General features: G+C 48.0%; 5 protein-coding genes across 5 annotated transcripts; 2 read left to right on the top strand and 3 right to left on the bottom strand.

Annotated features, from left to right (window-relative positions):
• Positions 1-4,358: 4,358 nt before the first annotated feature.
• On the top strand, positions 4,359-6,265 carry LOC128720119 (protein Cep89 homolog). The gene is made up of 4 exons (XM_053813764.1): positions 4,359-5,442; positions 5,514-5,643; positions 5,711-5,878; positions 5,940-6,265. The coding sequence occupies exons 1-4, from the start codon at positions 4,359-4,361 to the stop codon at positions 6,253-6,255; spliced, it is 1,698 nt and encodes a 565-aa protein (XP_053669739.1). The 3' UTR covers positions 6,256-6,265.
• Positions 6,266-7,355: 1,090 nt separating this feature from the next.
• LOC128728438 (trithorax group protein osa) lies at positions 7,356-13,026 on the bottom strand. Its single transcript, XM_053822068.1, has 3 exons — positions 12,886-13,026; positions 7,547-11,161; positions 7,356-7,472 (listed from the first exon to the last, which is right to left on the bottom strand). Exons 1-3 carry the CDS (start codon positions 13,024-13,026, stop codon positions 7,356-7,358), a joined length of 3,873 nt encoding a protein of 1,290 aa, XP_053678043.1.
• A 1,627-nt stretch (positions 13,027-14,653) lies between these two features.
• On the bottom strand, positions 14,654-19,378 carry LOC128720111 (uncharacterized). The gene is made up of 6 exons (XM_053813757.1): positions 19,205-19,378; positions 17,974-18,751; positions 17,748-17,911; positions 15,683-17,679; positions 15,484-15,604; positions 14,654-15,421 (listed from the first exon to the last, which is right to left on the bottom strand). Exons 1-6 carry the CDS (start codon positions 19,376-19,378, stop codon positions 14,654-14,656), a joined length of 4,002 nt encoding a protein of 1,333 aa, XP_053669732.1.
• A 4,004-nt stretch (positions 19,379-23,382) lies between these two features.
• On the top strand, positions 23,383-25,113 carry LOC128728428 (protein angel). Its single transcript, XM_053822056.1, has 3 exons — positions 23,383-23,895; positions 23,962-24,411; positions 24,482-25,113. Exons 1-3 carry the CDS (start codon positions 23,383-23,385, stop codon positions 24,890-24,892), a joined length of 1,374 nt encoding a protein of 457 aa, XP_053678031.1. The 3' UTR covers positions 24,893-25,113.
• Positions 25,114-25,296: 183 nt separating this feature from the next.
• LOC128720122 (serine/threonine-protein phosphatase 2A regulatory subunit B'' subunit gamma-like) lies at positions 25,297-26,898 on the bottom strand. Its single transcript, XM_053813768.1, has 2 exons — positions 26,844-26,898; positions 25,297-26,774 (listed from the first exon to the last, which is right to left on the bottom strand). The coding sequence occupies exons 1-2, from the start codon at positions 26,896-26,898 to the stop codon at positions 25,450-25,452; spliced, it is 1,380 nt and encodes a 459-aa protein (XP_053669743.1). The 3' UTR covers positions 25,297-25,449.
• Between the last annotated feature and the right edge of the window lie 920 nt (positions 26,899-27,818).

Below are 27,818 nucleotides of genomic sequence, written 5' to 3'. Positions count from 1 at the left end.
TAAAAATTTCCGTAAGAGCTTGCTGACAAAAAAAAACCATGCCTTTCTATTGTATCAATATCAATTTTAATAAATTCATAAGACTTGCAAATAATCATCATAAATGTTAGCTCATCGTTCATGTATGAGCTCGTAATTATTCTAATATAAAGCACATCAAAATTATTAACCACTTCTTCAACACCCTAAGGCATTGCGGGCGGGTGCAAACCAAAAGGGCTCTCCTACTTGACTTTGAAAAAATAAAAAAAAATAGCTACTCGCCTCGCCAAAATATAAACGTATCAAAAGCCGATGCCGCACGGATGGTACAACGCAGCAGAAGAAGACACAGACGACGCACGAAAAGCGGAAGCATTTTTTTATATATATTCTTACGTTCGCGTTTTCCTACTCCCAGCGTAAGGGGGCCGTCGCACATCACGGCCCACACCTCCCTTCTGGCGTGCCCGAAAAGCCAGCATAATCCGACAAAGAACTCGCAAACACCGTAAGTTTATAGAGAAAAAAGTGACGACGCAAGACAGGCGGAAGGAATCTGTCCGTGATGAATCATGCTCATTTGCCTCACGGCTTGGAGCAGAAGGTTCGATGTAACTTCTTCGCTACTCGTTCATTCATCGGTCTCCGTTGGCCACCTCCCCCCAATAGCCCTTTTTCCCTGAAACCTGGCTCGCAACCTGATCGCAGGCGCATTCGTTGCGCTCCCTGGCAGAATGTTCACCCGGGATTCCACGGCCGTAGGTCAGTCTATAGGTCAGTCACACATGGGGTTGATTTCCCGGGGAGGACAGTGCCTGATTAAGGGTTGTGCAAGGATGGCGCGGGTGGGACGGCTCAACACACGCACACACACACACACACACACGACTCCCACTGGCAGCGGGAGCAATGCATTTACACGTCATTTTCGCTCCATTTGTGCGTTTTCATCGCGAGAGCAGAACGACACCACGGCGCTCTCGTTCTCTCACATCATTTATCAAGTGGTTAAGGCGCAACTTACTACGCAAACCTGCTGTTGTTGTACGATTTAAAGTGGTTTAGTGCCGCGGGAGTAATGTGCGGCACTTCATTTGATTGCAATCTAAGAGCCGAGCTCGGTCAAAGAAAAGCGGAATGTCAAGAACATCGAACGTTTCAATGGTGTGCTGCAGCGTTTTAACGTGTGGGTACGTACGTGGGCAATACACCCACTTTCTGGTCGCGTGGAAAAGTGCGTGGGAGAGTACGTCTACGCACGTCTCGGACATGCTTGCAGGCTGATGCTAAACGTCCCCACGGAATGGTCACGAATGTCAAAAACCCGATGCGGGAGTGTTTACATCGTGTGCAGTAACGACTGTAAACAATGCAACCGGTAATCAAAACAAACGGCCAATGACGTGCACTTCATGTTCTTCCGCCGATGTGGACAAGGCAGACCCACAGTATGGTGTTTTGGGGGTTCGAGATTCCAGTTAGAATCCAATCACTTCTCCAACGGCACATTTTCAATCGATTGGTGTCTACTTTTCCCTCCTTGCTTTTTCGGGGCATGAAAAATTGAAATTTTCCTTACTCGCGGTGTCCAAAACTCGCCACCAGCCCTCCCAAAACAACAAACCATTCTTCCCTTCACCCGATGTGTGTGTGTGCGTCTCCCCCATCCTATCCCTTCTCGGTCCGGTTCTCGCCCTTTCTCTTTCGCCCACAAACGTTGGTGGTTAACGGCACTATTGCCTGATGCCGTTACAACGATCGCGTACCCAGCGACAGGAAAGAAACAAAATGGAAAATGAGCCCTAGTTCTTTGCGGGTTTTGCGTGAAAACTGCACACTACGCAAAACACAATTTTCAAAGTAGGCCAGAAATTCACGAATAGAGGCGTTTGCGTAAAAAAGGCGTCAATGGAAACGAAAAACACACTTTTTTGTTGCGTCTGCTGCGTTCATCATTTTCTGGCAGCACGTTGCTAGTGGCAACGAACTTTTTGAAATATTCCGCAATTGCACAAGCGAACACGAAAAACTAATAGAACGTTAAGTTTAAATTACCAAGTCAAAAACCGTGCTCCGACAAATCAGGAAGAGCTCCGATATCGCTTATCAAAATCTACTAACGTTATCATTAGCTTTCTTCTTCCATTCGCTCTCAGGTTTCATTTTCCAAAAAAGAGAGCAAAAACGAGAGCATGATTGCCCACTCTCGCTCTCGCTCTCTCTCTCACTCTCACGTCATAAAACACGCTGCGCTACCAATCGCACAATCGCCACAAATCCACCCACACCAGCGCGGGGTAAATGTTCCGAAATTAAAACACTAAAATACTACGGTGCCCCCCGGACAAGGACGGCGTCAGCATTGCGCCAATTGCATTGAACCCACAGCTATCTCCGTGCTCTCTTTCTGCTGTTCGTATCCACTTCCAACAAACACCACACACACCCGCGGGCGCACAATGGAACCGACTCCGGCAGGGAAATCAATAAAGCACCACATCACCCCCGTCAACGTGTATACGTTGGCCCGCGTTGCTGCGTTCTAGCTGCTCTACTTACCCACACACTTCCCGTTCACAGCACAGGAGGGAATCCAACTAGCGCTCCTTGTTCGTTTTGCGCTTTGCCGGTTACCACCACCGACACGTTTTAGCAGGTAGAACTTTTTGCATCTTGGCTTCACTTCCGTGGCGTCAGCCGGATACCGCCGGAGACATTTTTATCATTTCAATTTCAATTAAAAACTACTCTCTAACCAAAGATTTGCGCCCAAAACGACACTAGGCCGGCTATCCTTAACACCGCACGACCTCACAAAACTCACGCACGCCCTTTTTATTAAACCACGCGCCACCCCATACACGGCGCCAAGGATTTTCACGGATTCTGGCAGCACAAGATTCCGGCCAGCTTCACATTATCTTGATTTCTTTTCATTTCACCGCACCCGCAAATGCGGCATACGGCACACCAGCACCGCAAGGGGCAACGTTATCACCAAACTTTTAACCGGATCGTATGGCGGATTGTGCTCTTCTATTCACGTGCTTCACGTGCCCACGGCAGGCTCGCATGGCGTATCCTGTGATGGCGAAAAAATCTGCACTACTAATCCACGCACCCACGGCACATCGACACCCACACTGAACCTTACCAGTCGGCGTGCACTCGGTTTATCAGCCCGATCGATAAACGCGGGTACAAAAAACAACTGGCGAGCGCGAACGTGTGCTTTCCCCCCACGGATTGACTGCAGCCGGTTGCTTGACAAAATTTGGGCAGGGAAAAATTTTCTTGCTGAGCAAAACCGCGCCGTGAGAGAGAGAGGGAGAGAGCGACCGTTGGAGAATGAGCGCGAGAGAACGAACGTGCCGTTACTCTCTCAGGCTCTTTCGGTCCATCGCAACCGCGCGGGTTTGTTTATTTCGTGGCCCCTCCTGTCATTTGTAACCAACTGTGTGTATTTTTTTGTTTCGTTGCGATAAATAATCGCACTTTGTTGAATGAAAAACGCGCCAATGCGGACCGTGGGCAATGTGTTCGTCTTGCTGAGACTATTGTGCATCAGTTTCACTGTGGTTCGGGTGATTGTAGCGTGAAAGGAGTCCTCTTTTACCGTGTGTTTACGTGCCTGCTAGCCCCAATGAGGTAATTGTTACACGGGGTGGTCGAGTGAGAGAGAGAGACGGTCGCGTGTACGGTGGATGTAGCGCGGGGTAAGTTCAGCTGGTGTTCTATAACTCGCTTCAGGGCGAGTCCTCCACTCAAGCTTACAACACCAAGCGTTAATCAAGGTTTTAAGACGAAAATGATGATAAGTAATCCAATGGGTTAAAGCTACAAAAATCTAAATTACTTTAAAGTTGAACTGATACGTTTAATATTTCCAAAAAAGAGCCGTTTTCCTAAGCAACCAACCTTAACATATTTGTTTAATCAACATTCTATATTACTCTTTTTGAATTTTTCAAATGTAAAACTAGGTCATGTTATGAAATTCGTACATACCTTCGAACAATTCCATTTACCATTTGAACGATACTCCTAAAACGGCTTTTGAATTTTACGTAATCATGTAACACAATGCTCACGTATTTGATTTCTGCATGTGGTTTGTGAGTTTTATCAAAAATATATAGGGCATGAATTTCAAATTAAATTCTTTCAGATGCTAAGCTACTAATTTCAAAACTAGATAACATTAAAAGATAAAATGAAAATGCACAATAAAAATATCAATTCGTTTATCACAAGTTTAAAATGATTGTAAATACAAATATGTAGCTAAAATACAGAGCTGTAACGTAACACCGCCCTATTGAACACCTTTTCAGATAGACCATGATGTCGCCCCTCAAGATGAGCACCGATGGATCATGTTCAACCGTCTGCCGAAACGCCACAACGTAGAACCCGTTTTCCAAATAGTATCGCAGCTTCTATCCGGCTTCCCAGACCTATCGCTGTCTGATACCTCCGAACCGATGGGCGACTGCTATCGCGCGCCTGCCGATAGCATCTCCAACGGTGATGCGCTACACCAAGATGCACCGAAGAAATTACACAGGCTTCCACCACGAAGGGCCCACCGGAAGTCGAAATCACACGGAGAAGCCCTTACGAACACCGGGATGGTGGTGAGCCGCAGCAAAAGTGTTGACGATCTCACAGCCACCGGTGCCGTGTCCGATTCCGATGACGAGGCCACGTTGCACCCCAAATCACATGAAGCGATCAAACACAGCGGCCCTGTGGTAAAGCAACTCCTTCGCTCGAAGGATCAACAGATCGCGAAGCTGATCGACAAGCTGACGGCCGTGTTCGAGTGCAACAATCAGTTCGCTGTGGAGCACGAGAAGCTGCAGAAAGACTACCAGCGGGTGGTTCAAAATTTGCGCACACTTGAAACCATCCAACCGAAAAGCTGCGACCGATGCGCGGAATCGGAAACCGAGCGAGGTGCTGTGGCGAAGGAATCCGCGGACCTGCGGAATGATCTGAAGATGATGAAGATCCTAGTGTACCGGCTAAATGTGCAGATCGAGCGGTATCAGGATGCAGTGCGGGAAGGCAGCAGCAGTGTCCCGAAGCTTGACTTTGTCGACAGCACGTACGGTGGGACGAAGGACAATCTCAATTGGGGACCGGTCAATACCCACACACTTGGGCCACTGCTGAACGCGTACGAAGAAACCATCGCAGAAAAGGCGGATCTCGTGCAGCAGTACGAATCGGAACTGATCGGTTTTACCGGGAAGATGAAGAAGGTGCTGGAAGAGAACGAGGCCCTACAGAAGGCAGCGGAAGAACGACGAACGGCGCAGGCAGTTTGGGTGACCGAAAGGACACGCTTGCAGGCGCAGGTTGATGTGTTACGCAGTAAGGCAGAAGTACAGGGCAAACGAGCCGATCTGGCGAAGGAAAAACTTGTCGAAGTACTAAAGTGTTACGAGCAGAAAGGTAATGGAAGATTCGTGATCTTCTACTTAGATTGTTCATAAATCTAATGTGACACTATTTTTGTATTGCAGTCCAAGCTCAGTCTCTCGACATTGAGCGACTTCAGGAAGCGTATACACGCTCGAAAGTCGAGCTTACATCTCTCCGGAACATCAATCAAAACCCCGAAGTTATATCAGATAGTTTGAAAGAATGCCAGAAGTATGTGGGGCTATAATTTCCCCTGTCGAGTAAAAACGGGTAACTCACCATACGTATCCTTTTGCAGACTTCTGGAAGATTTGCGGCTGCAGTACAGCAATGATCGTGCGCAATCAGCTAAAGATGCCGAAGCAATCAAAGCCGATCTTCAGCAAAAATCAACCGAACTGGAGCAACTGCGCCAGGAACATCAACATCAGCTCACCATATTTGAGCGTCAGAAAGAAATCAATGAGTGAGTGTCAGCAACCTCATGTTCGATTTGTGCCGAATTCTTCCATGTCCTTTCTTTGCAGAATTCTGATGGGAAAGAACACGACGCTTAAGCAAACGCTCGAACGCACACGACAATCGAAGGAAATTCTCAAACAGCGGCTCAAAACGATGATCAGCTGGGGCAAAGGATCCGAACAGCGTAAGGACCAACTGCAGGAGTGCTGGCGCAACATTCGAGCGCTGCAGGCTCAGCTGCAGCAACGGGACGCGCAGATGCAATCACTCCAACAGCGCTACCAGGCGGAACACGATCAGCTGCAGCGTCGTCTGCGCCAACGGGAGGACACGCTCCGGAAGATCCTTATGGAAAAAGCACAATTTCACCGCCAAGGTTGATGCGAGCACTCTAGTCAAATTCAATCGCTTGTTCTGAAATAAAAATAATTATATATATATACACATTAGTTACAATCTTCGCAACAATTTCTCCTTTATGGAAGGAAACGCATCTTCCTCCTCAGTGTACGTGCTGAATTTTGATCGACTATTTCAGCTTTATTTTCACTCTTAGATAATGACTTCTGCTTAGTTCATATGTTAGTTCACATGCTTCTCCGTATTCGCTTGGCTTACCTGTTTTCTATACTATACGCGAAATCAACTCAATATATTCGTAGCATTTTTTGTTTGTATAAATACAATATATCCCTCCCTTCGACCGTTCTTCGTTGGCTAGTGTTTTGAGTGCTTCATTTTCATGCAATGAAATCCTATTGCTTGGTCTTCAGAAGTTAAGAAACGGGATCAAAAAGCAGTGTGACATGGGTGGGAGTGCTTGTTTCTTAGTGTTTTGGTGCAAAATTGTTTGCTGCTCACTAGAGCCTGGACTTGTACGTAGTACTTGTTCGCGATTCCTTAAATTTACTGGGGTTGAGAGTACTTTTGATTACAACCGATTTGCTATACAATATCTAATTCGATCGTTACCACCCCCTTCCCAAAACGTGGGGTGGCCATTTTCTTTACTCCGGATCTCTATGTATGTCAATTCTGTATCATTGCAATCTTTTGGGTAAAAAACGAAAAAAAAACCCAAAATATTACGCAAAACCTTCATTTCGATGTAAATATCACTAAATAATCTCTACTGGCGAGGATAAACCAAACTCCTTTGCTGTGGATATATGTGTGTGTTAGAACCTTTTACCACTATTTATCCATGTCGGCATTGTGGATAGTTCTATTTTTTAGCACTGGATTCAGCAGCAGTCAGGCGACACGTTCAGTGGGAAAGGGATATGGAAGCAAAAACCATAATATGTATAATCATAAATTAATCCAACATTGATATCTGTCTACCCAGATAGGATGGATATTGCGTGCGTCGCAGAGTTTACGTTAACTCGACGAACGAAGCTTGCAGCTTCTGCTACTACTTGGCAAGCAACAAAGATGTAGGCATGATCAAAGCGCTCCCTTTCACGCGCCTAGTACTGTCATTCCACCACGTGGGTGCCTGTGCTTGTGTCGACGACCGACTCGGTGCCATCGGCGGACAGACCACCACCGGAAATGGACAGCTGCTGTTTGTCCGGATCCTGCAGGGACATTTTCTAGAAGAGAGAAGATCAAAATGAGCGTTCAAAGATGTTCACGGAACCGATAGTCAAAATCCTCGCACGCTTACTTTAACGGAATCACCAATCTTATCCATCGATTCCTGAACATCGTTCCCCGTGGAAGTGCTATCGTTACGCAGCTCGGATGCACCACCGGCAGTTTCGGTACCACCGGATGATCCCGTTGCCTGCTGTGGTTGCTGGCTAGCCAGCGCCGGTGATGGGCTCTTCCGTGACGGTGGCTGATACTGCGGTCGCTGCACGAACATGTTGTCCAGGATGTGATCGATATTCTCACCGCTATCGGCCGATGTGGCATTGCCACCGGCAGCGGTAACGTCCGCACCAGCGGAAACGGTTTCTGTTGCCGTTTCACCCGCGTCACCAGCCGATCCCGCGCTTCGGTTGCTTGCCGATTTACTCACCATCGAACCGGTGGCATTGGAGGATACCGTTGTCGTGGCCGGTTTTCGATCGGGAGGAGCAAGAATGGGAATGGCTGCCGTTGGCCTTCGACCAGTGGGAAGCGGTCTAGGTGCTTGAGTTTGTGTTTGAGGCGCATAGTACGTAATGCCACCTGCCGGTTGATAGAGAGCGGTCGGTGGAGGGCCACCGGGGCCACCGGCAGGGCCGGCTATAACCGGAGGTGGTGGTGGACCACCGGGTACGCCCGGTTGCTGCATCACACCGACGGGCGGTACATATCCAGGCTGAAAACCGGTAGCATAAGCGGCACCCGGATACTGACCGGGACTAACACCGGGAGCAGCGGCCGGCGGTGGAGGTCCTAGAGCGGGAACAAAATTCATCGGTGGTGGCGGGGCGCCACCCGGAACACCCGCAGGAGGCTGCGGACCGGCTGGAACGCTAGCAGGTTGTGGCGCGGGTAGATAGGCACTCGGGGCCGGTGGACCCTGCATGTAGGCAGGAGCCTGTGGCGGCTGAGGTGGAGGTCCCTGAGCTGCGTACGGAGACGGAGCGTACTGTGGTTGAGCTTGTGGTGGCGGGGGAGCCTGGGCGGACGGTGGTTGCTGTTGGCCACCTGGTGGAGCACCCGTTACGTAATCAGCCGCCGATGGTGGCGGAGGTCCTCCGGCTCCACCTGAAGCGTAGTAAAGGGCTGGCGGTGTCTGGTGGTACTGCACGGAAGTTGGACCCGTTTGGCCAGCTGGTGATGGTCCTCCCACACCAACCTGAGTTTGCGGTGGTGGTTGTTGTTGCTGGGATTTTCCGGCTCCATGATAATCGGTTCCTTGCAGCGTCATCGGCAGACCACCCGGAGCTGGTCCTGTCTGTGGAAGCTGTTGCTGAGGGTACACCTGTTTTTGTTTGCTCTGCTGTTGAGCAAGCTGTTCCTGCTGGTGCCGTAGTAGCTGCTGATGTTGCAACATCTGCTGCTGCTGTTGTTGCTGTTGCTGTTCGTGCATTGAGGCAGCTGCTGCAGCAGCAGCCGCAGCCGCAGCAGCTTGTTGTTGCTGCTGCTGTTGCGCCGCCATTGCGTTGGCGTTCGCAGCATTTTCCAGCGCCGATCGTTGCCGCTGACTCGAGTAGCGTTTTGTAGTGCGCGGAACTTCTGTCGGTAACAGCTGCTGTTGTTGCTGTTGCACATTTTGCAGACCAACGTGTTGAGGTGCCAGAGAGGTCTGTTGTCCAGCGTAATTCTGCTGCACGGAAGGTCCTTGCGGTTGGGGATAATCCATCGGTAACCGCATCGTTTGCGAGGAAGCTTGGCCTCCAGTGCCTTGGGGTGTATTCTGCGACACGATAGCACGGGGCGAAATTTGAGATCGCTGATTCATGGACATGTTTCCAACGGTTCCGTCCGAGCTGGTGGCACCTGGCGATGGAAGAAGCTGGCGGTTAGGACCGTCTTTCGCGTTAGGCTGCATACGTGCACCTCCATGATCGTGTGGCGCACCACCACCAGAGTACACTGGACCAAACTTCGCGTGTTCCTCCTCCAGATAGCCTTGTTTCATTTTCTGCGAAGACTGTTGCTGCGATTGCTGTTGCTGCTGAGGCGGTGGTTGTTGCATCTGCTGCGATTGCTGCTGTTGTGGCTGACCCAGCGATGGCGCATGATGCCCGAAATGTTGCTGCTGTGCAGCGGATGCATTTACGGACCCATGCGAACCCGAAGTAGTCACCGGGTTCATCGTTCTATTGTGTTGGGCGGATTCCTGAAGGTGCATTCGATCGTTGCCACCTCCACCACTATTGGCGGTGGCATGCGGCTGCACCGGACCATGGTTGTTCATTTTATTGCTATTACTGCTACCGGAAAGTGCACCGCCACTGTTACTATGCATCATCGGCGATGCGCCTGGACCTCCGGCAACCGGGCCGGATGCAACGGCCCCACCACCAGGCGCTCCATTCCCACCTGGTTCTGCATTCTTGTTTCTAACCTGATTCTTAAACTGCAGAGAGTTGATCACCTTGTAATCTTTCTCCTTACTGTTTCTCGCACCACTCTGTTTGTTCTCCTTGTTGTGATAGTTGTTTCGTGACGAACGATCCTCGTTACGATAGCCACCACCACCACCACCGTAATCCGAACGATCCCAATCCGCACCCCGATCGTGCTCTCGTTCCCGATCTCCTCGATCACGTTCGGTCCAGTCACCGGGTCGTGTCCTTTCCGAGCGACCCATCGATCGATCCTGACCGGATCGACGTACGTCGGATGATTTTACTCGCCCCGTTTCCGCCGTTCCTGACTGTCGTCGTTGTTCAAGTGCCGCGCCACCCTTCTGTCCACTGCCATTCCTTCCTCGACCGGTCGGTCGACCACCGACAGCACCCTTTCCGTTGGCCCCGGCTAGCTCCGGGAACTCTTCAGGTCGCGGAAGTTTCTTGTGACGCTGGTGCTCTACGTTCGATGATTTTTGGTATGCGTCCTCATCCTCCCAGTTGCGTGTGTATCGGTTCGGCCCACGTGCGTATCGCCGCTTTCGTCGTGGTTTCGGAGGACCATCCTCTCGGCGTATATCGTAACCGTACGCAAACACGAGCTCGGCCCGCGATTTGGGGGCTTGTTCGCTCTCATCAAACCGATCATGCGTCCAGCGATCAGTAGAAGCTTGCCATTTCTTCATGCCCTTAGCGCCACTTCCGCTACCGCCTTTTTCCGAACCACGTCGTTCACCTCCGTACACACCGGGTGTGCCAAGTCCACCACCTCCACCGCCACCACCGCCTCCACCACCGTGTGTATCACCTAGACCATCTCCAAGCCCATCCTCGTTCCGTTTCGATCGCGGATCGTCAGCATCCAACCCCGACTCGTCGAGATCATCCTCAGCCGTCCGATCGTCATGCTCATAAAACGTGCCCTTCTTCGGGATGTACTGCGGGTTGCTGCGGTCCTCGTCGTCATCCACCTTTCGGCGATTTTCCACATCCTGCTCCTGCCCGTCACCGCTCTGTCGCTCGTAATCGAGGACCTCGATCACATCGTCGTCATCCTCTTCATCCGTTCCGTCCTCCTCCTCCTCGTCCGAACCTTCGTCATCCTCTTCGTCTTCTTCCTCTTCTCCACCACTTTCCTCGTCCTCGTAGTCTTCCTCGTCGTCTTCTTCACCGCCGTCCGAGGGCGAATCGGAGGCCGTATCGTACTCAGATTCTACCGCCGCCACACCACTTTGCTGCGATGTGTCCTCTTGGTTTGCTTCCTTTGTGTTCTAAAATATAAAACATATACTATGTTAGTTATGAATGTAAAAAATATCTATGCTGGATGTGGATTGTATTTAGGGCTATTTTTAATAAATTTATACTCTAATTCAAACGCTAGATAAAAGGAATCTCGGTGTAATCGTAAACCATAAAAATGAACACCTCGACAGCCCGGGCAGGGAAAACGACAAAAATCGTGGAACAGAAAATGACCTAACTCTATTAAGGGGCCGGTCAATTTTCCCGGAATGTGCAATCTCGTTAGCGCCGGCGCAGCAAAGGTGCACTTGATTAAGAGCAAGCGCATAAAAGGGAGGGGTGGGCAAATACAAACATCTTTCGGCAGCCATCCGGAATGGATAGCATGCAGCAGCATGACCGTGTCTGCGTGCACATACACACGCGTTCCATCACACTACGTGTGAAAGTGAGGATCTTTACTAGGTTGCACATTCGCTGCTGGCCAGCCCAAGCAGGCTTACTACCGTTTTTAACCAGCCCGGGTTGTGGTGGTCCATTCATGCATGGTAAGCCTAGCCTCGCGGTCGCCACCGAAACCGATCTTCCAACGAGCCGCCTTTCACTGCCAGCTGTTGGTGCTGTTGTTCCGCTGATGCATTCCAATTTCCACGCAAGAAAACCCCCCAGATCTTCGCGTTGGCCGCCCGCGACCGGCTTGCCAATTGGTACACACGCCACCACGCCAGAGGGAGCGGCTATATGTGCCCTATCTCGCTTTATCTACCTCGGGGCGTGATCTTTCTCGCTCTCTCTTTCTCCGGCCCTCGGGGCGGGCACCACTAAAGGAGAAATTTTGGTATTTTCATCCACCGTTCACACTTCCGCGGGGGACCTTCGTGCGAGATCTACTTCTTTTCTTTCTCGATCGGCGCCTCCTCCACCACGCCGGGTTCCCCCGTGTGATCTCCGGGACTCAGGTGATGCCGAATCGAATTAATAGTCAGTTAACGGCCTGCAATTCACTTCGCTTTCCCATTTGCCTCGTTCGTTTCCATCCGCCTAAAGTTGGCGCGTGTGGTTGGGCTTTTTTTTTCTTCTGCGCTTCCGCCGTCGATGAATACCATTCGGGGTTTTATTTTCCTTCATCGCTTCGACGGTTTGCTCGATAAATCCCGTTCCGTATCGTAGGAGATCCCGCCCGGCTTTTTCCCATCGGCAACCGGGTAGTGCCGGGCGCAGGTGGTCTCGCGAAAGCGTGAAAACACTGGACACGAGATGTTTACTTAACCGGAACTTCCGAGCAGGCAGACGAGGAAGACTGCAGCCCAAGCTAATGAAATATTCTTACGATTTCAAACCGAAGCGGGTGCGTCAACCAAAAACGCTGACATTGCTGTTGAAGACAGTTCCTTGAAGGATAAAATAAATTACGAGGCGCAGAATTGCTAAAATTGAAGCCAGTGAATCATCGTAAGATGCATCACGAAACGCATGCACATTTGGGTTACTTGATTCGTACACTTTCTCGGATGTCCGGATCAGAAACGTCTGATTGCGAAGGAACCGCACATCTGTTTATGAAAGGCGGAGCCAAAAAGGTCAAGTTTGTTTATGCTATTGTGCCAACCTGTCGCCCTTTGGCAGTAGCATTCCCTTCCCACACTGCCCGCTCGGGTGTCTCACTCGGTTAGCCTAAAAACCCGTCCGTTGGTCCGTTGCCATCGGTTACCTACGGAATGGGGTCTCGCAAACGTCCCGGAAAACTTACTTCTACCGAGTTGTCGGTGAAATCGTCCGATTCCGATAGCTTCTGTTGAGTTGGCGGTGCCGATGGTGCTGCCGCCGCCGCCGCTGCCTCCACGACCGCCGGCGGCAGGGCCGCTGCTGTGGCTGCTGCTTTCTCTGACATTTCTCGCACGATTACTCGACTCGTCGCGGCAGGAAGTGGCTTATGATAATCGGCAAACTTTTTGCGTAGGACGGATGTGCGTTGTCTCCCGGACTACGTTTCGCTGCGCAGGCCTGCTATGACACACGAGCACTTCCCGGCGCTTCAACTGCACGCTGCACTGGGGCAATTGCGACGGTGCTTCCGTTCCGCGTGCTGGCGGCGCACCGGACAATCTCGAAACGGAACTTGTTCCACCCGAGCGGGTTAACGCAACCCGTGCCCTTGTTTTGTACCACTTGCTTCACCGGGTTGCACACTACTCTCGCGCACAAACACCACTGTTGGCTGGGGATGCAAAGCCTCGGGAACTGCAAGACGGAGGCGCCCGATGTCGTCGTCGCCGCCGTTGCCGAAGATTTTCGCGCAGCGAATGAAGGTGACTGACGGCACGCACCCACGGTCAACGGCCACGCACCTGCACGAGTGTTGGTGCACTCGGTTAACCGCTCGCTGATAACCGATTGCTCTCGCAAGGTATTGTTTTAATTTTTGCACGAATTAAAAAAAAACTTGCGAAGTTTTTGGAGTGTGTGACGAGTAGAAACTTTGCTTCTTCGTCTTCTTGTTATTGGCGCCTAATGTCAAACCATGCGAATGTGTACGAAACGTCAAAAGAAGTACCAGATGCGTTAAGGTGTACACAGGGTAGCCAAACAAGGTCAAGAAAGTAAAGCTATCTTTGCTGAAAATAAAATTGATTTTAAAATACGGTGTGATGTAGTTAGAGTAATAATTAATAAAGGAGCATGCCTAAAATGTTCAACAGGTTTTGTGAACATACCACAAAAAATCGCCAAAAGAAAACCTCTCTTCGATTCTTTTTTGGTGAACTTTTGTTTTAAGAGTTCCAACGTTTTTAAGAGTATCTGCTAGAAATGTAAAACCAGCATAAAAAAATATAATGGAATGTACATCACATGGTAAACACTTGCTATGGAGGCTTATTTTAACCTTATAGGCATTAATAGTGATATTCATAAACCGGACAAAGTGAACAAGAACGAACAACGAACGGACACAACAAAACTATTACGTCCCAATAGATCAATCCCGAAGATGTAAAATAAAATAGTTTGATTTATTTAGTTATAACATTTAAACACAATTCCCTAGACACATAAATTACAAACTCATTTTCATCATCTACCAGGTGTCGTTCAAAAACCCCCAGAACGCACTTTCCCATCCCGTTACTTGTTTTAAAATAGATTGCAAAAAAACTCGTTTGGCAGTCTCAGAATAATGCAAATGTTGTTTAAAAAGCAGTTTCGCTAGCTAACCATTGTTTCGATGCTACGCTCGGCACAACACACTGACGTTATTAAATTATATCACAAATCTATATTAGCCAGTACGCCACGTGGGGAAAGGTTGTGTTAAAATGAAATATGTTGCATACCAACAGCGTAGCACATCATATAAAACAATCAAACAACACGATCTACAGACTTTACACAAATCCAAATCTACGTATAAACATAAAAACACAGTATTGTTTAGCATGAATAAATTACCTATGTACAGTGTTGCTTTAATGCAACCGTTACACGTCCTGCAGGTATCTCCTATGTGAACTTATGCAAGTCTAGAGCTTCGTTTCATGGCGTACCATACCATTTTTCGTACCGTACATGCGGAATCTCGTCGGTCTTGCTGCCCCACCTCCTGCTGCTGCTACACCACCCGCCTGGTACGGGGGTAAAGGGCCTCCAAGGGCCTCCACGCCACTAATCAGATCGAAACTATGTACTGCGCCCGGTTTGCCGGATAGCCCTACCGGACCGTTTTCACTGGCTGCCAACAAAACCGACATGGCAGGGCTGCTTCTATCACCGCCTCCCGTAAGATTGTACCCATTAACTATGGCCACTGAGTGCTGCGATGGTTGGTGGAGATTCTGTGGCGTAGCGTTTAACGTTTGACGGCACGTGTTCGCCGACATCCCATTTGTGAGTAGCATCGTACCGCTTGGAGAGCCTCCGGAGGCGCTTGGGTACATCAGCGCTGCCGTAGCAATGGCCGGCTGAGCCAAAGGAACGTTTTTGTTTAGGTTGTTCATGCGCTGGCGAGGGAGCGGCTGGTGTTGTTGCGGTTGGGGCGGTTGTTGCTGCTGCAAAGGCGGTTGATGATGCCCTCCTGTTAGATTAGAGCATGGTGTAGCGTTTTTCACTCGCCTCTGAGAACTAGAGGACAAATTGGACAGCCGTTCCGATTCATTATCGTCCCCACTGTCCACATCACCATCGCTGCTGTTCGTGCTGGCAATGAAGTGCTCATTTTTCACCTTCCGGCCCTTATTCCGTCGGTAGTATTTAAATTCCCGTGGCAACGTGTACGATCGAGGCAATGATACCTAATGTTAGAGGGTACAGGTTTTAAACCGTTGTTGATATGACGCTTCTTACTACTACTTACCTGACTATCGATATCGGATGGTATTCTATGGTGCCCATTGTGGCCATCGTCACACCCGGAATTGTCCAAATTTTCATCCCCACTGCTTTCCATCGGTTGATCACGTTCCGATTCTTGTAACCTGAAGCACAATAAGAGAAAGCTACGTTAATACCTTATTGTGTATGATAAACTATGTCTATGTCTACTAGAAAAATACCTAAAGTTGGCCGCCTCACGTGCCACCCAGTCGAAGTAGATGCGCGAGTTTTCGAGATAGTGCGGTGCCAGCAGAATTTCAGGCGTTTTAGCACGCTGCATGTTCTGGCGCTTGGTATTGTTGAGGTTATTGATGGCACCGCCTGCTCCAACTGTCGGGCTATTCGACGGCCCTCCAGCACCGATACTTGCAACGATGGCCGCCATCGTTGCCGTTGTTGCTGTCCGGCCCGATTTGTTGCTACTGTTCGTGTTGTTCGCACTTCCACTAGCCGATCCGGATTGTACTGGGGTGGTCGGTGTTCCGCGGCTATCCAATTTGCTCCTCGGTGGTGGCACAACGTTGTACGGGAACGGTAAGTTCTCTGCACCGGCGTTCTCCGTACTGCTGTACGTTCCGGATACCTGCCGCGGGTGGTTCGCATCCGTATAAAGTCGCCCGTGAGCATCGTACAGGATCGCTCGGTTCGATTGGGCAATTTCCGTCGTCCTGGGACTAATTGAGGGCGCCCGCGCCCCTGACGGGCCACCACCACCGGTCTGATTCCCCGCTCCATTTAATACAGCAGCCGGTGGCGTACTGGCGGCCGCGTCGGCATACAAATTCACGAAATTGCCCCTATAGTTCTCCGCAAACGGATTCCGCGGGATGTTGTTGGGCAGAAGTTTCGCACGAGGCAGCACTTGTCGTGTGAGCGAATTACTCTCGGTTGCGGATATTTGGGATGAAATCGGAGACATGTTACGGTTTCCAGACACAACCGGAACGGATGATGGCTGGCCACCCGCTTCGCTCAACCCCGCTGCCCCAACAGAACCGCTCCCACCAGTCGCTTTGAGGTTCACCAGCGCTGATATGTTGATGCCGTTTAGCCCGAAACTGTTGTAGATCGGATCGTAATTGCTGTTGAACTTGTTCAACCCATTCACATCATCCAGGTTGGCCGCGAGTAATAGGTTCAGATCGTTAAACGATTTATTCGTCACAATCTCCGCCATATCCGGGCTGGACGTTCGCCACTCTATCGGATCGATGTCAATATGCTTCTTCGCTCGCGGAATCGGTTGCCGTGGCAACGTCGTTTTGCCATCATCACCGGAGCTAAGTGTCCCCGTGCCTCCCGGACCACCCAGCTTGCCCTGCTTGATCTCCTCCTCGATGATCTTCAGTTCGGCCAGCTGTTTCTGCTTTTTCTCCTGCAGCTTTTGCTGAATGTTAACCCGCGAACCGACGCTACTGCCCTCGTTCTCGCTTGAACCACCCGTGTGCGATCGTGGCAAAGGACGTCTCCAGAAGGGAATCGCCATCGGACCAAGCAGCAACTGCTGTTGCTGCTGTTGATGCTGCTGATGTTGCTGCTGTTGCTGCTGGTGTTGCTGCTGCTGCTGATGTTGAAGGAGCTGCTGCTGCTGGTACTGCTGCTGCTGTTGCTGATGCTGCTGTAGGTGTTGCTGGTGTTGCTGGTGCAGCAGCTGCTGATGTTGACCCGCACCTGCACCACCACCGTTTTGGGATGCGATCGCAAGATTCGGTGGCGGCACGAACGTGGTTGGTTTTTTCTTTTTTCTCTTCGTCGCGGCATTGACGGGGTTGGAAAACCGACAGTTGAACACACCCGGTATGGCATGCGGATACTTTTGGCCAGCGTTCCCGTTCATCCCACCACCACTCGCACCGGCTCCGATACCTCCTCCAGCTTTACAACTGGCACCCCCTAGTCCACCATCGAGGCCATTCTCGTGTCCGGTTAGACACCGACAACCGTCCGGGCAGTGAGCTGAACACTTCTCCGCTACTCGACCACCCGCTTCGTATCCTAACCTTCGCACGTGGAAGTACCGGTAGTAGACGACCATAAAGAACAACCCAGCGGCGAAGCTGCATAGCACGGATACCGGGACCATGTACCAACCTTCCGGACGGTTTGGCCACACGCCAACCATCCACAGGCAAACGAGCAGACAGTTCTCTGCGAACATCACCACGTAAAACGTGAGCTAGAAGCAAATGAAACAATTTTTTTAATTTAATAACTTCAAACAATCCAACGACCAACAATGCTTACCATCTTTTGCCGGTGGCGCACTTCCTGCAGGTTAATGTAGGCGAAAATGTACACGAACGCAATCAGCCCACCCAGGGTCGTCTTTTTTAGGCGCGAAATTCGTTCACCATGGAATACGTTCTTCGGTGAAATCAACCACAGGAACATCGAGAACCAGTGCAGTACTGTGGAGAGGTCAATGTATTAATCCCGCTCACACTCCATTTCAGTTCGTGGCCCTACTTACTTATCACGAGAAACACCCAGTGGCTGTACACGGACGCGTACACCGTGAGGGAGATGACGCGCGAAATCACGGTTCCGAGTCGCCATAGGAATTGAAAGATAACGCCCAACCAGGTCAGCACGAGCCGGTGCACGTTCTGCAGCCGTACGTTCTTGCTAAAGCTAGCAAGGGCCCAGCAGACGCTAAATAACGACAGCGTGGCTGAGACCATGTTGAGGTCCCGAAATGTTTTCTGTTGCTGTTCCGCTAGGTTCGTTTGCTGCACGAGTGCCGTCGCACTGGCCGGTAGGTGATGGTGATGATGGTGTCCAAGTGCCTTTAGCTTCAGCCCAGCTGCAGCTAGTTGAGCTTCACTTTGCAGCGTTACGAGTACGTACAACTGCAGCAGTAGCATCGGAGCTGCTTCACAGAAGGCATGCACCAGGCGTAACATGCAGAGATCACGCACTTCGTGCTTCACGTGGCGCAGGTCAACCGGTACGAATAGTTTCGCGTACCGCCACAGCACCCCGAGCTGGGTGACGTGTAGTGCAAGGACAACGTATCGGCCGTACTGGGCGGTCCTGGTGGCTAATCCTGAACCGGCTGATTCCCCTGTCGCTCCACCGGGACCAGAACCGTTGCCGGAACCGAGCGTGTTTGGTTTTTTCTTCTTTTTCTCGAGGCTGTTACTGCCCGGCGCTCCTGCTTCCGTGTCCGGTGAGCCGGGTGGACCCGTGCTGGACGCGGTAGCATTGCGAATCTTGCGTTTGTTCATGTACCATCGTATGGATACGATCTGGAAATGGGAAATGTGTTAAAAGCAGATCTATAATTGTAATCATGCGTAATTTAACGTTATAATAAAATAGATTTGTTCAACGAATAAAAGGTATATAATTTACCTAGTTAATTGAACATTTATTAATCTTTTCACTCAATTTTTTTTGGAAATAATATAGATATCATAGACAGAATATGCACAAAAAGCGATATTTTGATAAAATTGCAAATTGATATCTAATTTCTTACGGTAGTTGCTTCTTTTTTATTGTTGTTTGCTTGTTAATTTCATAAAATAAATTTATTATTATTACTTTTTTAGGGACGACCAGGTCATAATTGGATTTGTACAATTGTTTCTGGACTGAAAGGCATTTCCTCCCAACAGCCGCTGTGAGCCTTATCCCGGGCTGACTCGGTTAATACAATAAAATTAAATAACGTTAAATGACAACATACGATATCTTACCTGTGAAATGATCAACGAAAACGAAACGATCACGATAACTGCGGCGAAATAGGAGAACTTTTGCCGTTCGTACAACGCGTAACCAAGGACGACATCAAACACAACGTCACAGAAGTAACCGGCCAGGGAGATCACGTTGAACAGCACATCACATAGCGGTAGGAATTCCGTCATGGTTGTGCTGCTAAATAGCACGATCGGTTTGATTGGTCCAGGTAGGCTGTGCCACCTCCAAACTTATCGGGTACGGATGGCGGCCGTGGCAGTGATCGACTCATTGAACGAACAAAGAATTCTATGGCTGGTGGGTTGGTAGCGCCCACTTGGAAAGAACTGATGGAAAATGGAAAAGTTAAAGCAAAAAAAACTTTTTAAAGAGATTCGTTGAAGACAACAAAACTGGCAGATTCGTACAGTTTTTATTTTTTATAAACATAAAACAATGATAGTTCAAAAACTGTATCAAATTAACGGTACCTATTGTTGAGACAGATATAAATATTGTTACGCTTATGAGAACTAAAAAAGACATGTTCATTTTACCCTTTCCATGTTGGGAATTTGCCATACCGAAGCATGCAACAACAAACAGAAATAAATCATTTTCAAATCATTTGCATGGAACATTTCACGCCATACACTTCTTTGAGATACATGGGACGTTTTTTTTATATACGTTTTCTGCATTGATCCCAGTGAGTGTGCCGTAGAAAGCTAACAATATTCCGTCTAGCGTGAGATGCATGTTCAACCGCACGAGCGAATAACGTGTTATTGCTGAATCGCGCGAAAAAGTAAATGATCTCACACCCAACACGAGACGTTGCAAGGCTTGACGCTTCCCACGATTTTTCTATGCAGATCATTCGAAGCAAACGTGATGGTAAAAATAACGCGAGAAGAAAAAAAAAACCTACCACAGCAATAAGAGTGTGGTTTATTTTCCAAACAATTCTATGGTATTAAAGAGGTAAGGCATTTAATGTAAATTGATATTCATCGTACGTCGCGAATACAACTCGAATACAACAGCAAAACACACAAAAAAACAACATTACCATGTTTTCAGCGAAAAACACTCCTAACGCTATCGAAAGACTTCAACGCCATCGAAAGATTTTAAGCGACGAACCCGACTTTGCGATTTTGATTTTGCATGACAACAATGAGATTCTTCGCCGATGTAGCACACTCAGAATCATTTGGAAAGTGGCGTGACAGAAGAAAGTTAGTTAACAATGTCTCTGCTATCGTCGTAAGGTAAAAATTAATAGCAAAAAGAAACGAAAAAACCACAAACGCACAGATAACATGGTGCCATCTGGCTTGCACAATTCATTACAAATTCATTGGATGCAAATCAATCGGCACCGGAAATGATATGGGCGGATATGAATGAAAAGCTGGAGAAGTAAGGGAGAGAGAGAGAGAGAGAGAGAGAGAAAACTGCCCCTGGTAATAAAAGCCTGCGCAAACGAATGCTGAACGATCGAAAGGTGATGGAGATGGATCGGGAAAGTGTATCTTTGCGTGTCCCATGCAGCGATTCCCCAAACCCCGATGACGACCGGAAACTATCTCAATTGTCCGATGGGTTTCCGGCAGCGATTGATTGCTTATTCATTAATTTTTCTTCATTCTGTCTTTAGCTGTATGCAAATAGGAGCTTCGCATTCATAAACCATTTACCTTATATTAACTCGATTTTATATGTTGCTATAGAACACTACGTTGACTAATCCGTCCAGCGGTGGCTTTGTTAAATTAACTTAAAATCTTGCGATAGTGCAATACAATTTTCACAACTTTTTTGCTTAATCTAACACTGCTCACGAGCTTTTTTTACATCAAATCGATGTAATAACCATGTACGATTCCACTTGGCGAAATGATTTGAACTTTATTTCACTGCTGCACCGAAGGGCAATGGCACGACCGTTGGATCATTTGTTCGTGCACCGAATGGGGGTTGAGCAGACACATTTACGTCCCTAAGAAGACGTCCACAGCGCGAGCCACCGTGGCAGCTCAGCATAAGCCTTCAGATAACTGCTCAATTGCATTAAATTGCACGCTAATTTGCTTCCCGATAAGTAATTATCTCGTTCGGCATCAAAAGCGATCGATGCGACCGAATTCGATGGTACGGGTCGATGATTTCTACGTCCGGCAATGCGACTTCCCGGTACGGATCGGCGTAATTGATCCCAAATGACGGCAAAAGCGCGCAAAGCTTTTCACGAGTACGCGCAGAAAAAAAAACGATCAATTGAAAATGACGAAAAATCCACCAGAAAACAACAGATCTTCACTCACAGTGGGATGTTTTTTCACCATTACCTCCGGTCAGATCACGGTTCAGCCTTCTCAATATTACTTCTCCACTTGATCATTCTCATTTCTTTCATTCTCTTTCTCGCTTCTGCGCACCTCACTTTGTCACCCGCGAGCAGCCACGATCTTGAGCCGTTTTCTCAAGGGGCGTACGGTTACGGCCGGGCGAACGGACGGAATTCAGGAATTCCAACAATTTCACATAAACAAACGGTGGCAGGCAGGCACCCTGCTCGTATGGTGTAGTAAAGGGACCGCGCGATCCGGGCCCGCGGCAAACGCACCAACACGTAACCGATCGTGGTACGAGCCCGCATACAATCGCAGGTGATCCTGTGGCTGGAGGGAGAGATGCTTTTATGCTGCGATCATCGACGGGGCGATCGCACATTTCCCCGTCCCGTTCCGTTTGCCAACGTGGTCGTGTGTCTGCAGAGGCGATGATCTTGGCTGGTAGTGGTGGTGTCGTGTATCATGCTGGCGATGATGCTGCGGGCCCACGACCAGCCGAAAACGGATGAAGTAACGAAAGTAGCCCCCTGAGCCAAAGGAATGTTGAGATGATCACACTTTCTTCGCACAAAACACGAACGCCAAATATCACTGCAAATTGCACCTACACAGGGCTTGCTTTGTACTTGATCTTCGAAGGTATGGTACCTTCTATATTTGATCGTCGAACACAAATTTTAATTTTCGGAATGGGCCACTTAAGTACAGCTTTTGTATCACTCGTTTCGTTTTTGTACCACTCTGTCGGAGAATTTTAACCGTACACAGACGAGCAAAGGATGTTTTTCATTTGCCCTCCCTTTTCCGATGCTCCTGACTCAAAGCTTCGGGATCGCGCGAACCTTTTTCTCGTGACACAATTCAGCACGATCCCATCTGCAGGGCTAACTATGAAAAGTACGCGATGTCTTCTCGCGTTCCAGCATCACTATCTTCAGTGCCACCCGCTTGATCACCCCCTCCTAGCTCACACACGCGGGCACATACACAAGGAAACGCTCCCCTACAAAAAACGACTCCACTCCCTTTGGTTCGAGCTCTTGTTCTACACAAACAAGATGGCCGCCGTGCAAGGAATGAGTTGTGTCAGGAAACTGTGTTTTTAATTATTCCTCCACTGGAATCTTTCTATCAATGGTTGAGAAAATGATTAAAAACAGTATATAATTTAAAATCTCTCGTTACTTGGTACACTACTTTTTCGAAATATGGTATTTTAATAGATTGAAGATAACTCTAGTTCAGCGAAATGTACTGTAGCTCGACACTATCCTGCATATGAATGAAAGGAGAGGGATGAAAAAGACGTCCTTATCTTTTAGATAACATGGGAAAACAATGTTATTCACAATTACTTAAATTACAATCGTGCTTAAAAATAATAATGAATTATTGCAAATCAATTTAACGTTCTGTTTGAATGCGATTCTTTTCGAAAGCTCTGACAGGATATAGGCAACTGTCATCGATTTCAAAACATACGGCGAACGTCAATCGACGATGAGGACTTTTGTTACTAGCCGATTACGTTTTCGCGAAAATATCCTGGAATTTACGGTTCATAAAATATTACTCTTTGTTTTGTGTGCTTGTAGAACTACCTTCTCTTGGTTGTATTACAATAAAAGCGGCTTACTCCAGATTCGTTTGCTCTAAGGGCGACCCGGCTAATAGTAGAAGAACCAGCAAATACTGCAACGTGAATGAAACAACGATTGCTGACGATTTTTAATTTTCCTCGGTTGTTGCAAAATACTTCTCGCCGATTTTGGTGGTGCTCAAGTCAACATGAGTCAAGTGCCGCGGTGAGGAAATTGAAGATTTCAGAAATAATGAACAACTCATCGAAAAAGCTCGGCCCGAAAACAGTGTTTACACAATGCCCTGATCAGAAGGGGTACCTGAACAATTGGCGCAGATGGCAATGGGAAGCTAACAGCGTTAACAACCAATCCAAAGGGTCGGCAAAAAAATCTTCTCAGAGCAATGATCAGCCCTATCACTTCGAGTTTATTCTTATGAGCTACAACATCCTCGCCCAAGATTTGCTGGAAGGACACGCGCAACTGTACACCGAACATGATCCACGTGCATTGCCTTGGAACCAGCGCTATGGCCGCCTGATGGCAGAGATCAACACGATTCAGCCCGATATATTGTGTGTACAAGAGCTGCAGCAAAATCATGTAGATCATTTTCGCAAAGGGCTTTCCTACAACTATGGTATGTTGTATAAGAAACGAACAGGCGGCGAGAAAACGGACGGCTGTGCTGTGCTTTACCGGCAGGATCTTTTGGATCTGATAACTCACCACGAGGTGGAGTATTTTCAGCCGAACGTCAACGTAAGTATCCGTTTACGGTGAGCTTCCTGTCCGCAATGATATTCCTATGTGCAAATACCACCGTAGAAATTAAACCGCGAAAATGTGGCCATAATCGCCAAATTTGCGCTGAAAAATAATCCACTGGTGAAGCTCGTCGTGTCCACCACCCACCTGCTTTACAATCCTCGGCGGCAGGATATTCGGTTGGCTCAGATACAAGTGCTACTTGCAGAACTCGATCGCCTAGCGTTTTGTGGTACACTACCGAATGGGACACCGCAGTACGACCCGGTCATACTGTGTGGTGACTTCAACCTGCAACCATTCACTGCCCCCTACGAGTTGCTGACCAAAGGGTTTCTCCGCTATGATCGATTAGCTTCGCGTACTCTTCATCGCGCAGATTCCAATGGACACGTGGAACAGACGGGAAAGTTGTTCCTGCCACCGGCACTCGGAATCACCGACAATTGTCAGCACGATAATCTGAGAGTTCGCGAAGGTGCACAAACTTCAACGTTCGATATGACACGGGTAATGGAGGAAATTTGAAATCAAGATAAGGTTTAAGATCGAGTTATAACCTTTTTTCTTAACATTTCAGCTCTACCACTCCATCCACAGTGCGACAAAATCAAACCGAAAGGATTCGGAATCCGAATCATGCACTGCCGAATCGTCGGCCAACTATCGGCGGCAGTTTTCCTCCGGCTCGTTGGGCCATCGCTTCGCATTCGAATCAGCATACACACACCATATGTCGGAACAGAACCGCCGGGCCACCACTTATCAGGACGATTGGATAACAGTCGATTATTTGTTTTATACGCCCTACCGATCGGTGGCCGAATGCAGTCGCCACCTGCCCAACTGGAATTTGGACTTATTGGGCACGTACATGCTGCCAACGGTGCAGATGTGTGGTTTTGAGATTGAGAGCATACCAAACATGCTCTACGGGTCAGATCACTTCTCACTGGCTGGTCGGTTCGTGTTAAGCATACCCAAAAATTAGAGCATGAGCTTTGTTGTGTTTTGTTACACGTTTTCATTCTAATTATATCATTGGACTAGAGAAGAGACGATTCCTCTCATCAAGTTTGTAACTGAGCGAGATTTGATCATTTCCCTTTGAATTGAATTCATAAAAAGTAGGAAAGAAAGCTTATACAGTTAGATTTGTGTTTTACACGAACACACGACGCCTCTGGAATAGAATTTAAGAAGGCCCACTGTTGCCGCGATGAATTAAATTGAATGAATTTATATTGTTTAATAAACACAAACGGCAATAAATTGACAATTAAACTACAAAAAGAAACTCATCAATAAGTCATCGTATATTTTCAGTCAGGATATTTGCATCATAATGCACTGGATTGGTGTAAGAGATTTGTGGCAAAAGACCACCTGATTGCGAATACTGTTGAAAAAGTTCGATTGTGAGTCACATATTACATGGAATGTTTCACTGTTCGGTTGCTAGACTTCGTTACGTTAAGATTAAAATGCAGTTCGAGATTCATCATCCTGCGAAGGCTTATCGGGCTCAACCGATGCCGACCCGTCGTATCATAAGTTATGCGCGTCGTCACTGGCCGCCGACGTAACCATCACCTCACGGTTTTCGTATGCCCAAAACTTGTGGAACTCGATCAGTATCGAAACGACCGTCTCCCCGTGACCGCAGCTGATCAAATCTTTGAGCGTGATGCGAGTTGGGTCGGCCGGTTTGACCATGTCGAATATTTCGTCCTTCACGTCGTCGAAGTTGATCGGTTCGGCACGGTGCGCCGACAATTCCTCCTGTATGCCTTTGAAAAAGTAGTTCAGCGTGAACGCGGTCAAATAACCCTTGTGCTCTACATCCAGTATGCGAAAGAGATAGTGTAAGCTCTGCGGTTCGGCTCGGTTTTCCAGTGCCAGCACGAAGTCCAGATACGTTTTGTAATCCATCTCGCCGTCGTACGTGAGACATTCCGCAAAAACGCGATCCAGAAAGATTGGCGTTAGCGTCCCCGATCCGTAACCGATCAGTTCCTTCTTGCTTAACATACCGTTGTGATCCTTGTCGAGATTCAAATAGTGCCCATACACCGATAGAGCGGACGGTGCCGAAAACCAGTTCATTTCCTGAGCGTCTTTTGGAATCTCCTCGTCGCGCAGCTCGAGCAGGTCGTCCAGAAAGGTGCAAGTTAGCACATCCCGTATACGGATCCGACCCGTACGTAGCGGGTCGAGGAAAAAGAAAAATTTGCGCACCGTTGTGCAGACGTAGAAGCTGTGGAACGACTTTTCCAAGCCCTCCAACTGGGGAAAGGTGGGTATGAGCTCGAGTATGTAGGATTCCATGTCCGACTCGCTGAGAAAGCCCTGTCCTGTGTAGTCGTACAACGAAAGTCCTATGCGCGTTTGCTGCAGCCATACTTTGCGCATGGTGTAATTAAATAGCGAAATTACTCCGATTTTGCCTGGGTTATTACTGGACGCCAGTAGCCGGGCGAAGGTCGTCGCCGTTAGGTAGCGCTTAAACTTTTCTCCCGCGATCGCTGCGACCTTACAGTATAGCTCGTAGTTGATGTACTGTTCCTCACCCAGCGGCGGTGGTGAGTGGTGTTTCTCCAGCAAGCTCCATAGCAGCTTGAACTCACCATTATCCAGCAGCTCTTTGCTGCGCTTCTGCAGAAAGAGGGTTCGTGCCTCTTCGCGCAGCTTTTGTGCCAAAGAATCTGCACTTTTGGGTAATTCGAAGTGAAACTGAGGAATGTAGCGATACGAGTCGGCCGATTCCACGTGATCCACTTTTTTGTTACCACTGTTCAAATCTGTGCGAAACTTTTGAAACAGTACGTCTTCGATTTCATCGTCCGTTTGAGATGGGTGTTGCTGACGAAATTCTACCGGAGATAGCATAACATTTCTTCTTTAATTTCTTACGCACTGATTGCATATACCTTTATACTTACTACTCTGCTTAATATTATCTAAGTTTGCCAGCAGTTTTTCTCGAAAATTACTCATTTTGTACCACACACTGAAATGTTTGCATGTAGCATCTTGCATTTGTTTGCAAACAAAAATCGCGTAGCAACCTGCTTCTACTTATTCTTGTTTTCCTCATGTATGAAGCACAGCGCTGGAACGCTGGATGACAAAGCCTATTTTTGAAATCTTTTTATGGAAACAGGGGTTTCTTCTCGACATGCTCTTTCCATATCTATCTGTTGCTGTTATCTTGCTTTTATGCATTTAGAGTTCGTATTGCAATTATAGAAATTAGTTTTCATCCGTAATCCATAAATTAGGAAGGCAACCGATGTAAACGGTTATCTGGCAATTATATGGTATATTTACTATGCCACCTTCAGTACTGCACATTTTCCGACATATACCGGATTCAAAACGGGATGTAACTCCGGTTATTTACTGGGTGGGCATTTTAAACGTAATAATAACGCTTTATACTGTATTTTTCTATGTACATCGCTAATGGATATAACCCAATCAATTATTGGTTCATTAAAATGGATTGGAATTGAAGAAATTCCTTCCGACGTGCTTAAATTCTGTCAGATAGACTGTCAGTTCAAAATGTGTCCTCTGCAGCAAAAATGATAAAAATGCCTAGCAACCAAATTTAGTCGGATAGCGGGAAAAAATGTTTTAAAAATTTTATATAAAGTACACAGATTTCCCATAGATACCCCATAGATAGAAAGATCCCATAGATTTAATAGGTATGTGCCATTTATTGCATCAAATTTTGGTTTGTTGCATTTCACACTTTTTCCGTTTCATCATAGCGTGTATTTGCGTTTAGTTCCCATAGGTCTTTTCCCAGCGGTCTTTGAAGCCGCTTTTTCATTACATCATATATCCGTTCGAATCTTTGCAATGTTCTTGAGTTGCAGAATTATCGATGGAAGTCAGCATTCGCCGTA

The sequence above is a fragment of the Anopheles nili genome, chromosome 2 (genome assembly GCF_943737925.1).
Source record: "Anopheles nili chromosome 2, idAnoNiliSN_F5_01, whole genome shotgun sequence".
Lineage (NCBI taxonomy): Eukaryota > Metazoa > Arthropoda > Insecta > Diptera > Culicidae > Anopheles > Anopheles nili.
This window is presented reverse-complemented; position numbering and strand designations above follow the sequence as displayed.